Source organism: Oncorhynchus gorbuscha, linkage group LG21 (assembly GCF_021184085.1).
Source record: "Oncorhynchus gorbuscha isolate QuinsamMale2020 ecotype Even-year linkage group LG21, OgorEven_v1.0, whole genome shotgun sequence".
Classification (NCBI taxonomy): Eukaryota; Metazoa; Chordata; class Actinopteri; order Salmoniformes; family Salmonidae; genus Oncorhynchus; species Oncorhynchus gorbuscha.
This window is the reverse complement of record NC_060193.1, coordinates 16,596,176-16,610,318: the sequence shown is the minus strand read 5'-3', so window position 1 is coordinate 16,610,318 and position 14,143 is coordinate 16,596,176. Positions and strand designations below refer to the sequence as shown.

The window sequence follows — 14,143 nt, the reverse complement described above, 5'->3', positions numbered from 1 at the left end:
CTCGCCATCACGGTTGACAACTCCATTGTGTCCTCCTCCCAGAGCGCTAAGAACCTTGGCGTGATCCTGGACAACACCCTGTCGTTCTCAACTAACATCAAGGCGGTGCCCCGTTCCTGTAGGTTCATGCTCTACAACATCCGCAGAGTACGACCCTGCCTCACACAGGAAGCGGCGCAGGTCCTAATCCAGGCACTTGTCATCTCCCATCTGGATTACTGCAACTCGCTGTTGGCTGGGCTCCCTGCCTGTGCCATTAAACCCCTACAACTCATCCAGAACGCCACAGCCCGTCTAGTGTTCAACCTTCCCAAGTTCTCTCACGTCACCCCGCTCCTCCGCTCTCTCCACTGGCTTCCAGTTGAAGCTCGCATCCGCTACAAGACCATGGTGCTTACCTACGGAGCTGTGAGGGGAACGGCACCTCAGTACCTCCAGGCTCTGATCAGGCCCTACACCCAAATAAGGGCACTGCGTTCATCCACCTCTGGCCTGCTCGCCTCCCTACCACTGAGGAAGTACAGTTCCCGCTCAGCCCAGTCAAAACTGTTCGCTGCTCTGGCTCCCCAATGGTGGAACAAACTCCCTCACGACGCCAGGACAGCGGAGTCAATCACCACCTTCCGGAGACACCTGAAACCCCACCTCTTTAAGGAATACCTAGGATATGATAAAGTAATCCTTCTCACCCCCCTTAAAAGATTTAGATGCACTATTGTAAAGTGGCTGTTCCACTGGATGTCATAAGGTGAATGCACCAATTTGTAAGTCGCTCTGGATAAGAGCGTCTGCTAAATGACTTAAATGTAAAAATGTAAATGTAGATAGATCATATAATGCTACATACCCCAAACTCTCTGTAGAGGTAGGTAATTTAATGCTACATACCCCAAACTCTCTAGAGATAGGTAATATAATGCTACATACGTCAAACTCTCCATCCAACCAATGTTCAACAATTAATTTATATTGGATTAAATTACATTCAATAAAGAAAACGTATTAATCCACATAGGGGACATTTTTGCTGACAGTCATCTGAGGCTGAGAATTTTTTGTTGTGACCTGACCTGGTTTGATGGACTTTTTCCTGGTCTGGTCACCTGGTGGTAACTTTGTGAACATCGTGGAAAGCACAAAATGAATCAATTTATACTGTATACAAAGTACACTGGATTTTACAAATATGCTGCATTTCTCGATCCTAGCTGGGTCTTCACGGCTAGGTTCAGGACCGTTCTAAACTGTCATCCGCCTCCCTGTAGGTGTCTGGTCTGGCCAAGGTGAGTGAGGAGATGATGGTGACCGTGGAGTTCACAAACCCATTCAAGTTTAATCTGGAGGATGTGTATGTTCGTGTGGAGGGGCCAGGAGTCATGCCACCCAAGTATAAACATTACAGGTGAGCAGTGTATGTGTGTGTGTGGGTATCTGTGTGTGTGTGTGTGTTGCGTGTATATCAAATCAAACGTTATTTGTCACATGCGCTAAATACAACAAGTGTAGACCTTAACGTGAAATGCTTAGGTGGTGTACAGAGGCCCATTATCCGCAACCATCAGTCCTGTGTTCCAATGGCACGTTGTGTTGGCTAATCCAAGTTTATCATTTTACAAGGTTAATTGATCATTAGAAAAACCTTTTGCAATTATGTTAGCACAACTGAAAACTGTTGTCCTGATTAAAGAAGCAATAAAATTGACCTTCTTTAGACTAGTTGAGTATCTGGAGCAAGAGCAAGAGCAAGAGGACAAGTACATTAAAGTGTCTAGAACTAGTTCGTTAACACCAAGGAATTTGAAACTCTTGACCCGCTCCACTACAGCCTCGTTGATGTTAAGAGGGGGCCTGTTGGGCCACCTTTTCTTGTAGTCCACGATCAGCTCCTTCGTCTGGCTCACATTGAGGGAGAGGTTGTTGTCCTGGCACCATATTGCCAGTTCTCTGCCCTTCTCCCTATAGGCTGTCTCATCGTTGTCGGTGATCAGGCCTACCACTGTTGTGTCATCAGCAAACTTAATGATGGTGTTGGAGTCATGTTTGGCCATGCAGTCGTGGATGAACAGGGAGAACAGGAGGGTACTAAGCATACACCCCTGAGGGGCCCCAGTGTTGAGGATCAATGTGGCAGATGTGTTGTTGCCTACCCTTACCACCTGGAGGCGGCCGATCAGGAAGTCCAGGATCCAGTTGCAGAAGGAGGTGTTTAGTCCCAGGGTCCTTAGCTTACGTGGGTGTGTGTATGTGTGCACTTGTGTGGGATTGCACTCATGTACTGTATGTATGTTTCTATTCCAGTCTGATCACGGCAGGCTCGTCCCTGACATGGACCGAGGGTGTCACCCCCCGTAGGGCGGGGCCAACTAAACTGATGGCCAGTCTGGACTGTGCTGCCCTCAGACAGGTGTACGGACAGGCCCAGCTCACCGTCAAGCCCTGAGCAACACAGAAGACAACACATCTACAGCCCTGTTACAGCCTTGTTACAGCCCAACTAGCAACAGTTTAGAGATTAGGGGCTCTATTCAATCCGCATCTCGGAAATTCAGCTTTACTGCGTGATTAAAATTTAAAGGCAATGTTACCCTTTTAGTGGAGTCTGCAATCACGTTAAACGCTTCAAGTCGGCTCAATCGGAAATGACCTTATCCCGGAATCTATATCGCTTCAGCAATACAAATTGAATAGAGCTCTAGGGTTGAATTGTTGCTTTTGTTAACTGTAGTACACTGATCATGTAGCTTCACAAAATATATATATTTTCTAACTCTGCAACATTTACTGTAATTCAATGCAGTTGTTTTGTTTTCACATGACTTCTATAGCCTTCAAGTAAAATACATCTACATCTTTACATGTAGCTACTATAACCCATTTACCAACAGTTTAGAGATGGGGTTGCTTTGTTGTTAAATATTAGTGAATGCATCTATGGTCATGTTGTTTCACAAAATAGAACTACAGTATGTAATGTAATGACTTTAAGGACAAGTTAAGTGTCATTGTTTTGTTTTTACTTTTGACTTCTAGCACAATTCTTTTAATATCACCCAAATAAAATAATACACGATGGTTTGGAAATATTCTGTGCACTTCTATCTGTAAAACAGTGATGTACACATGTAAATGAAGCAACAAAGTGATTCATCATAGTGTAAAGTGAAGTTTTATGATGGGAGGCAAAGTGAAAGATCCTTTACAAACTCTAGCAACTAGAAAAACTAAATTAAGAATAGTTGTCCATTATTTTGATCACAATGGATTCTTGCAATTATGAGAAGAAGACTTCAGGTGACTTTCTATGGTGAGTGCCTGTTTATTGTGTTATCCTTCTATGTTCAATCCGAAAGCATATCAAATCAAATCAAATGTATTTATATAGCCCTTCTTACATCAGCTGATATCTCAAAGTGCTGTACAGAAACCCAGCCTAAAACCCCAAACAGCAAGCAATGCAGGTGTAGAAGCATGGTGGCTAGGAAAAACTCCCTAGAAAGGCCAAACCTAGGAGGAAACCTAGAGAGGAACCAGGCTATGTGGGGTGGCCAGTCCTCTTCTGGCTGTGCCGGGTGTAGATTATAACAGAACATGGCCAAGATATTCAAATGTTCATAAATGACCAGCATGATTGAATAATAATAAGGCAGAACAGTTGAAACTGGAGCAGCAGCACAGTCAGGTGGACTGGGGACAGCAAGGAGTCATCATGTCAGGTAGTCCTGGGGCATGGTCCTAGGGCTCAGGTCCTCCGAGAGAGAGAAAGAAAGAGAGAAGGAGAGAATTAGAGAAGTCACACTTAGATTCACACAGGACACCGAATAGGACAGGAGAAGTACTCCAGATATAACAAACTGACCCTAGCCCACCGACACATAAACTACTGCAGCATAAATACTGGAGGCTGAGACAGGAGGGGTCATGAGACACTGTGGTCCCATCCGAGGACACCCCCGGACAGGGCCAAACAAGAAGGATATAACCCCACCCACTTTGCCAAAGCACAGCCCCCACACCACTAGAGGGATATCTTCAACCACCAACTTACCATCCTGAGACAAGGCTGAGTATAGCCCACAAAGATCTCCGCCATGGCACAACCCAAGGGGGGGCGCCAACCCAGACAGGATGACCACATCAGTGAATCAACCCACTCAGGTGACGCACACCTTCCAGGGACGGCATGAGAGAGCCCCAGTAAGCCAGTGACCCCTGTAATAGGGTTAGAGGCAGAGAATCCCAGTGGAAAGAGGGGAACCGGCCAGGCAGAGACAGCAAGGGCGGTTCGTTGCTCCACAGCCTTTCCGTTCACCTTCCCACTCCTGGGCCAGACTACACTAAATCATATGACCCACTGAAGAGATGAGTCTTCAGTAAGGACTTAAAGGTTGAGACCGAGTTTGCGTCTCTGACATGGGTAGGCAGACCGTTCCATAAAAATGGAGCTCTATAGGAGAAAGCCCTGCCTCCAGCTGTTTGCTTAGAAATTCTAGGGACAATTAGGAGGCCTGCGTCTTGTGACCGTAGCGTACGTGTAGGTATGTACGGCAGGACCAAATCAGAGAGATAGGTAGAAGCAAGCCCATGTAATGCTTTGTAGGTTAGCAGTAAAACCTTGAAATCAGCCCTTGCTTTGACAGGAAGCCAGTGTAGAGAGGCTAGCACTGGAGTAATATGATCAAATCTTTTGGTTCTAGTCAGGATTCTAGCAGCCGTATTTAGCACCAACTGAAGTTTATTTAGTGCTTTATCCGGGTAGCCGGAAAGTAGAGCATTGCAGTAGTTTAACCTAGAAGTGACAAAAGCATGGATTAATTTTTCTGCATCATTTTTGGACAGAAAGTTTCTGATTTTAGCAATGTTACGAAGATGGAAAAAAGCTGTCCATGAAATGGTCTTGATATGTTCGTCAAAAGAGAGATCGGGGTCCCAGAGTAACGCTGAGGTCCTTCACAGTTTTATTTGAGACGACTGTACAACCATTAAGATTAATTGTCAGATTCAACAGAAGATATCTTTGTTTCTTGGGACCTAGAACAAGCATCTCTGTTTTGTCTGAGTTTAAAAGTAGAAAGTTTGCAGCCATCCACTTCCTTATGTCTGAAACACATGCTTCTAGCAAGGGCAATTTTGGGGCTTCACCATGTTTCATTGAAATGTACAGCTGTGCGTCATCCGCATAGCAGTGAAAGTTAACATTATGTTTTCGAATAACATCCCCAAGAGGTAAAATATATAGTGAAAACAATAGTGTAGCATAGGCTACCTCTGTCGGTTAAAATATTTTTCCAATGTAACAACAAGATGGCGGCAGCATTTTAGACTTTATAAACTACTACTACTTCTACATGGGATTTATATAGCGATCTTCAAAAACCCAATGATGCTTTACATTAGTTAAAAAGAAACACAAGAAACAAAAAATCTAAACAAATATTGAAAGTATGAGTGCATGAGTGAGCGAGTGTGTGTACGCGCATCATCGTGTGTGTGTGTTTTACTGCCACTTTTTATCTAGGAAGCCAAGGACACCATAAAACGACAGGTATAGCAACTGCTTTTCAATCTGTTGTATAGTGTCCCCAATGTATGAAACAACAATTTAAAAGCTAGCCAAAATATAAACTTAATCAGATTTAAACTACAGTATTCTAGAATCTTTAGCTATTCATTGCAGCACTTCTATTTATAAAACAATGATACAGTGCCTTGCGAAAGTATTCGGCCCCCTTGAACTTTGCGACCTTTTGCCACATTTCAGGCTTCAAACATAAAGATATAAAACTGTATTTTTTAAGTTTGAAATATCCAATAAATGTCGTTCCACTTCATGATTGTGTCCCACTTGTTGTTCATTCTTCACAAAAAAAATAAAGTTTTATATCTTTATGTTTGAAGCCTGAAATGTGGCAAAAGGTCGCAAAGTTCAAGGGGGCCGAATACTTTCGCAAGGCACTGTATATACATCTTCTTTTTTTTTTACACATATTGAACCCCTCATTTTTATTGGCACAAAACTACCTCCATACTTCCATTCCCTTATATTGTTTACCGTAAGACGAGTCCCGTGACACTTGTGGGTAGAGCAAACCGGAAAACACCATTGTGTTTGGGGTGGGGTGTTTTGTTTGTAGCCCAAATGGTTAGGACACTACAGACAGAAGTTGGCACATCAGCGTTACCGACTTTAGATGAGTCCCATGGGGCTTGTGGGGATCGTAGAGCAAAACGGAGAACACCATCATGTTCGGGAGAGTCTCATCTTTCCAAACGCAACAAGCGTTTTTGTGAAAAGACAGATTTTCAGGATATCTCATGATCTGACAAACACCGCTGTAGCTTGGCCACCTTCCAACGCAGAAGAGGGGGCCAACATAGGCAGATGCAGTGGATTGAGACGGAGCCCATGAAAAAAAACACACCTCTAGCTTAAACTGACGCGTTTGGATGGGTAGGTTTTTATGATGTTACCTAGATTGATGCATGGGTGCGTCAAGACTCTTAAGGATATCTTAAACCCCTGTTCATAAAGGGCTAAAAACAGCAACAATATATGACATATGTTTTTCACAAATCAAGTGCAGTAGCTTGACTAGGGTCTTCACTGTTGAAGCATTCCTTGATTTTGTCTGATATGCTTATGTATTATTTTCTGTTGTGCACGCTCTTCCTCCAGATCAATATCGCTGAGAGCTCTTTGAACTCATTAGGAATTCTTGACGTCTCCGGTTTCAATGGTTATTGCAACTCACCTCTGCTATTTCCTGTATTTGTATTTGGTTGGGAGGAAGGTGATATGAGATTTAGGTCTAAGCATAGTGTGCCCCGTCGGCAACTTTTGAGTAACTCTGTGATTTAAGTTAAGAATAGTTGTGGATTCTTGCAATTCTGAGAAGAAGACTTAAGGTGACCTTCTATGGTGAGTGCCTGTTTATTGTGTTATCCTTCTATGTTCAATCCAAAAGCATAGGCTACCTCTGTCGGTTCAAATATTTTTCCACTGTAACAACAAGATGGCTGTGGCATTTTAGACTTTATAAACTACTACTACTTCTACATGGGATTTATATAGCGATCTTCAAAAACCCAAAGATGCTTTACATTAGTTAAAAAGAAACACAAGAAACACAAAATCTAAACAAAACGTGAAAGTGTGAGTGCATGAGTGAGCGAGTGCGTGTATGCACATCATCGTGTGTGTGTGTTTTACTGCCTCTTTTTATCTAGGAAGCCAAGGACACCATAAAACGACAGGTATAGCAACTGATTTTCAATCTGTTGTATCGTGTCCCCAATGTATGAAACAACAATTTAAAAGCTAGCCAAAATATAAACTTAAAATCAGATTTCAACTACAGTATTCTAGAATCTTTAGCTATTCATTGCATCACTTCTATTTATAAAACAATGATATACTCATGCAAATACAGATCAAGCAACAAAGTGATTTGTAAATGTGCAAAGTTCAGTTTTATGATAAAAGCATAAACCTTTACAGCTTCAAGCTACTGTTGCTGTTTTCATAACACAAACCATACATGTTGTGCAGAGGGTTTTGAGAAGCAACGTTATTATGGTGAAATACAGAAAGGACAAAACAGATTTCCTAAATGGAAGAGCGATAATCTGATATTTGACAATCATTTGGTATGGTTGAGCTCAAATAAACTGGAAAACTTTACAATGCCTAGTAAGTCTACACGCCCCTTGCATTGTCATCATATTTTGCTGCCTTCAAATTAAATCGAAAAAGAGTTTAAGTTGGATTTCTTTCCCTACAGATTTACACTACCTTCTCTACATTTTCAAAGTGAAAAAGTTCCAAAGAAATTCTGGTGTGTCTTTGGCATAAAAATATGTGCAATTGTCTCTCTGAAAAATGAAACTACATCCTAGGGTTAGGTTTTCAGAAGAATGCGAATTAGGCCAAAAATGTATGTCTTTGTTGTGTTTTCTTTCAGTATAATGTTGTGACTTTAGTCATAAACTGTTCTTTCTGCTACCGCATGGCAAGCAGTACCGGAGCGCCAATTCTAGGTCCAAGAGGCTTCGACTGTTGATGAATGTGACTTTTTTTATTGATATGGATGTTCGGTTTATGTCCCAGGCTCAATGGCGGTCATGACTATTTACAGAAAATACAGAAAATCAAAAGTTCAGGTTTGCGGCCCAGGAGTCCGCACCTTTTGTTTTGGGGGGGGGGGGGGGGTTCTGTCACATCCTGTGACTAGGGTGGGTATGCTAGTTTTTGTATTGTCTAGGGGTTTTTATATTTTCTAGGGTTTTTGTATGTCTAGAGTTTTGTAAGTCTAGGTGATTTGTATGTTTATGGTGGCCTGATATGGTTCCCAATCAGAGGCAGCTGTTTATCGTTGTCTATGATTGGGGATCATATTTAGTTAGCCATATTTTTTGACAATTCCGTTTCAACACAATTCCGTTCAATTGCTTTCGTTCATAAATATAATTGTCTCTTTTTATTCTAAAAACCACGCTATTTGATATCAGACAAACATCCAAACCCAAACCAGGAAATTAAAAGGGCAGAGGAAGTGATTTGTCCATTTTCTTAAAGGTCTCACTTCAGCTCAAACAAACTCCATTAGCCATGTGCTCTCATCAACTGAAGGTGCTCAGACAAACTGTTACATGCTCAGACAAAACCTGGTATCCTTCTTGAATGTAAACCTTGACATTTTTACTCTTTATAAACATATAACTCAGTATTTATCTTCAGTACTTCATGAATGTAGATTCAAAAAAATATATTTCATACAATATTTAATTTGATCTTAACAGACAATTCAAAACAAAACTAGAAAATACTATATCCTCAGTTGTACATGTATGTTTGTGTTGTACACAGTCATCATGCAGTTTCTTATCAACTGAACTATAAAACCAAACCACGCCCTTGGACTTACTAGGCAAGGTAATGTAAGAGACAATGATTATGCAACAACATTTACAGTGCCTTGCGAAAGTATTCGGCCACATTGAACCTTGCGACCTTTTGCCACATTTCAGGCTTGAAACATAAAGATATAAAACTGTATTTTTTTGTGAAGAATCAACAACAAGTGGGACACAATCATGAAGTGGAACGACATTTATTGGATATTTCAAACTTTTTTAACAAATCAAAAACTGAAAAATTGGACATGCAAAATTATTCAGCCCCCTTAAGTTAATACTTTGTAGTGCCACCTTTTGCTGCAATTACAGCTGCAAGTCGCTTGGGGTATGTCTCTATCAGTTTTGCACATCGAGAGACTGACATTTTTTCCCATTCCTCCTTGCAAAACAGCTCGAGCTCAGTGAGGTTGGATGGAGAGCATTTGTGAACAGCAGTTTTCAGTTCTTTCCACAGATTCTCGATTGGATTCAGGTCTGGACTTTGACTTGGCCATTCTAACACCTGGATATGTTTATTTTTGAACCATTCCATTGTAGATTTTGCTTTATGTTTTGTATAATTGTCTTGTTGGAAGACAAATCTCTGTCCCAATCTCAGGTCTTTTGCAGACTACATCAGGTTTTCTTCCAGAATGGTCCTGTATTTGGCTCCATCCATCTTCCCATCAATTTTAACCATCTTCCCTGTCCCTGCCTAAGAAAAGCAGGCCCAAACCGTGATGCTGCCACCACCATGTTTGACAGTGGGGATGGTGTGTTCAGGGTGATGAACTGTGTTGCTTTTATGCCAAACATAACGTTTTGCATTGTTGCCAAAAAGATCAATTTTGGTTTCATCTGACCAGAGCACCTTCTTCCACATGTTTGGTGTGTCTCCCAGGTGGCTTGTGGCAAACTTTAAACAACACTTTTTATGGATATCTTTAAGAAATGGCTTTCTTCTTGCCACTCTTCCATAAAGGCCAGATTTGTGCAATATACGACTGATTGTTGTCCTATGGACAGAGTCTCCCACCTCAGCTGTAGATCTCTGCAGTTCATCCAGAGTGATCATGGGCCGCTTGGCTGCATCTCTGATCAGTCTTCTCCTTGTATGAGCTGAAAGTTTAGAGGGACGGCCAGGTCTTGGTAGATTTGCAGTGGTCTGATACTCCTTCCATTTCAATATTATCGCTTGCACAGTGCTCCTTGGGATGTTTAAAGCTTGGGAAATCTTTTTGTATCCAAATACGGCTTTAAACCTCTTCACAACAGTATCTCGGACCTGCCTGGTGTGTTCCTTGTTCTTCATGATGCTCTCTGCGCTTTTAACAGACCTCTGAGACTATCACAGTGCAGGTGCATTTATACGGAGACTTGATTACACACAGGTGGATTGTATTTATCATCATTAGTCATTTAGGTCAACATTGGATCATTCAGAGATCCTCACTGAACTTCTGGAGAGAGTTTGCTGCACTGAAAGTAAAGGGGCTGAATCATTTTTGCACGCCCAATTTTTCAGTTTTTGATTTGTTAAAAAAGTTTGAAATATCCAATAATAGTCGTTCCACTTCATGATTGTGTCCCACTTATTGTTGATTCTTCACAAAAAAATACAGTTTTATATCTTTATGTTTGAAGCCTGAAATGTGGCAAAAGGTCGCAAAGTTCAAGGGGGCCGAATACTTTCGCAAGGCACTGTAACTGCTGTGGGGAAAATATCAGTGGGCAATAGCTGGTTGAATCAACGTTGTTTACACATTTAATTCCCCAAATTTCTATGTGGTGACATTGAATCAACATGGAAAACTGATTAGATTTGCAAGTCATCAACGGCTAGTTGACAACTCAACCAAATGTAATTCAAAACTATAAGGTGAACTGACGTCTGTGCCCAGTGGGTAGGTACTGTATCACATATCAAGACACCAAGGAGATAAACAACTATAATTCTAAAGCTTTCTTGACTAACTGTCAATTATTATTTATATTCTCTCCCAGGATTAACATAACATGGAGAAGAACAGGATGGCATTGTGATGGATTCAAATACCGGTAGACACTGCAGCAAATAGTGAACACAGTGCTTTTGAAAGCAATGGGAGTCCTACATGGTATCGCAGTGGCTTAACATGGGATCCGGGTCAAGTGGTAGGTTTCTTTACTTAGTTGCCACCAACATGTTCATTAATTTTTTTTAAATATACTTAACCATACTCTGTCCTCACCATAGCTTCTGATAATATTCCATTGGTTGAAAATGATGAGTCAAAAGAGGATGGTATGAACTTGTTATATTGTTTAAATCATTAAATTCTTAATCTCTTTAGAAAAAAACATAATAAAAAAAGAATCTAACACTATTTTTGTTTGTTTGTCATTACCCTGTCACCAACAGTTGCACTTTTTGAAAAACTGGATTTTGTGATTATTGGCTACCATGGTGCTGGAAAGAATAAAGCAGGAAACATCATCCTGAACAAAAAGGAATTCAGTTACTGGACATCATGGAGCAAACAAGCTGTGAAGAAAGAGTCCAACTCAGGCAATCATAAAATTACTGTGATCCGCACTCCAGGTTGGTCTGGGAAATTAAGTACGGAGACAAAACAGCAGATTCTAAAATCTGTCCAGTCGTCATTTACAGATGGACCTAACGCTCTCCTCTTGGTTATTAAAATCGGTTGTACAGACTCTCTTGCTATTTTCACAAATGAAGAAGGAAAAAGCATGTTTGAAGAAATGTTCACTGAAAATGTATGAGAAAATATAATAATGCTGTTCACAAATGAGAAAGGATTGATGAAAGAAAATATGCCTATTGACGAATACATTACTAAACTTAAACTTGACTGGTTGATAGAGAAATGTGAAGGAAGGTATTTTTGTCTTTCCGACATAAATTCATGGAAGGTTCAGAGTAGGGAGCTGATCTACAATTTAGAGGTAAATATAGCTGAGAACAAAAATGAGAATTTCAACATAGAAGATATTGCCACAGAGAATAAACTGAAGAAAAAGACATCTCTGAAAAAAAACCTTGAAAAGAAGTACAACCAACTTAAAACACATCTGCCAAGCTATAGGAAGAATAAGAAAAAATGTGAATCCATTGAGATTAAGATAGAAAAACTGGAGAAGATCATTAAACAGAAGACAGAAGAAATACAAGAGTTACAGGCTCAAATTGATCAGTTAAGTTCAGAAGTAAAGAAACAGACAGAAGAGGACAAAGAAACAAGAGAAGAGTTGAAGCAAACAAAAGAAGAGTTGAAGCAAACAAAAGAAGAGTTGAAGCAAACAAAAGAAGAGTTGAAGCAAACAAAAGAAGAGTTGAAGCAAACAAAAGAAGAGTTGAAGCAAACAAAAGAAGAGTCGAAGCAAACAAAAGAAGAGTCGATGCAAACAAAAGAGTCGAAGCAAGCAAAAGAAGAGTCGAAGCAAACAAAAGAGTCGAAGCAAACAAAAGAAGAGTCGAAGCAAACAAAAGAAGAGTTGAAGCAAACAAAAGAAGAGTTGAAGCAAACAAAAGAAACGTTGAAGCAAACACAAGAAACGTTGAAGCAAACACAAGAAACGTTGAAGCAAACACAAGACAAGTTGACATCAACTGAAGAAATGTCCACTAATAGTAAGTATGCTTATTGGTTTGCTATGAAGCTGATGAATGGAGCTTGCTCACTTTTAATAGCTCCATTCATAAATGTTTACTTAACCCACAACTAAAATCTTGGGTCATTTGGTATTGTTAAAAACAAGAATAGTTTGTACTTGCTTCAGCTGCCCACAGTATTTTTACGCCCGTGGAAGAAGTTTAGAAGTTGAAATTGCTAGAGGCTAGTGTTGAAACATGTAGGTTAGTGTCATAATAGGAGGAATAAACATATTGTGCTTTACCGTTATAATGTATTTTTCCAGTGGTGGAAATTGTCATTCTTGACTAACAGTAAACATACCTTAATAGAAAATGACTCAAGTAAAAGTGAGTCACCCAGTAAAATACTACTTGAGTAAAAGTCTAAAAGTATTTGGTTTTAAATATACTTAATTAAGTATCAAAAGTAAAAAAGCATTTCACATTCCTTATATTAAACAAATCAGATGGCACGATTTTTAAAATGTATTTTATTATGGATAGCCAAGGGCATGCTCCAACACTCAGACATCATTTATAAACAAAGCATATGTGTTTACTGAGTCTGTCAGATAAGAGGCAGTAGAGATGACCAGGATGTTCTCTTGATGTGTGTGAATTGTACCATTGTCCTGTCCTGCTAAGCATTTGGGTGTCAGGGAAAATGTATGGAGTAAAAAGTACATTATTTTCATTGGGAATCTAGTGAAGTAAAAGTAAAAGTTGTCGAAAATATAAATAGTAAAGTACAATACAAATACCCTAAAAACGAGTTAACTAGTACTTTACATTTTTTTTACCTAAGTACTTTACACCACTGTATTTTTTGAGAAGATTACATCAAATAATACAATACAGTTATTGTACAGGAGGCCTAGTTATACACAAAAAGTATTTGATGCTGTTATTTTAGTCAAACAAAAACATAATATAGAGTTCAAAATTATAATCCTATATTTCTATCATATTAGGAATCACCAAAAAGGGGAAGTGGCAGAACACACTTAGCAACATCTTGTGTGAACTCCTTGAAGATGAATTTAAAAAACTGAAGCACTTTTTGACTGAAATCCCCAGCGGAAAACTGGAACATGCAAAACAACTGGATGTAACAGATATGATGATAAAAGCCTTTGGATTTAATGAATCAATCACAAAAACACGAGACCTCATGAAGAAGATACCACGCAATGACCCAGCTGTGCAAGACATGCTGGAGCCCTTCCTGTCAGCAATAGGAGAAGCATGGTGATTTAAACATAATGAATTAATACACTACATGCTCGTTGAACATCTCATTACAAAATCATGGGCATTAATATGGAGTTGGTCCCCCCCTTGCTGCTTTAACAGCCTCTACTCTTCTGGAAAGGCTTTCCACTAGATTTTGGAACATTGCTGCAGGGACTTGCTTCCATTCAGCCACGAGACCATTAGTGAGGATGTTGGGCACTGATGTTGGGTGATTAGGCCTGGCTCACAGTCGGCGTTGCAATTCATCCCAAAAGTGTTGAAGTTGAGGTCAAGGCTCTGCGCAGTTCAGTCAAGTTCTTCCACACCAATCTCAACAAACCATTTCTGTACGGACCTCGCTTTGTGTACGGGGGCATTGTC

At 40.2% G+C, this 14,143-nt stretch overlaps 2 protein-coding genes across 2 annotated transcripts in view; both read left to right on the top strand.

The window, feature by feature from the left end:
- LOC124008619 (coagulation factor XIII A chain-like) overlaps nucleotides 1-3,072 on the top strand; it is a 31,962-nt gene extending 28,890 nt beyond the window's left edge. The window contains exons 14-15 of the mRNA XM_046320030.1: nucleotides 1,266-1,402; nucleotides 2,299-3,072. Of these exons, the coding sequence (XP_046175986.1) occupies nucleotides 1,266-1,402; nucleotides 2,299-2,440 (279 nt within the window). The 3' untranslated portion in view covers nucleotides 2,441-3,072. The remainder of the gene's footprint in view (nucleotides 1-1,265; nucleotides 1,403-2,298) is intronic.
- A 3,687-nt stretch (nucleotides 3,073-6,759) lies between these two features.
- On the top strand, nucleotides 6,760-13,936 carry LOC124008538 (uncharacterized protein PF11_0207-like). Its single transcript, XM_046319887.1, has 5 exons — nucleotides 6,760-6,916; nucleotides 10,897-11,046; nucleotides 11,129-11,176; nucleotides 11,294-12,526; nucleotides 13,501-13,936. The coding sequence occupies exons 4-5, from the start codon at nucleotides 11,671-11,673 to the stop codon at nucleotides 13,779-13,781; spliced, it is 1,137 nt and encodes a 378-aa protein (XP_046175843.1). The 5' UTR covers nucleotides 6,760-6,916; nucleotides 10,897-11,046; nucleotides 11,129-11,176; nucleotides 11,294-11,670; the 3' UTR covers nucleotides 13,782-13,936.
- Nucleotides 13,937-14,143: the final 207 nt, after the last annotated feature.

What these genes read in the sequence shown, in the direction of transcription:
- LOC124008538 (XM_046319887.1), top strand. Translation starts at nt 11,671, where the DNA reads ATGCTGTTCACAAATGAGAAAGGATTGATGAAAGAAAATATGCCTATT. An exon ending in TGAAGAAATGTCCACTAATA is followed by an intron (nt 12,527 to 13,500) that starts GTAAGTATGCTT and finishes CTATCATATTAG; the next exon opens with GAATCACCAAAAAGGGGAAG.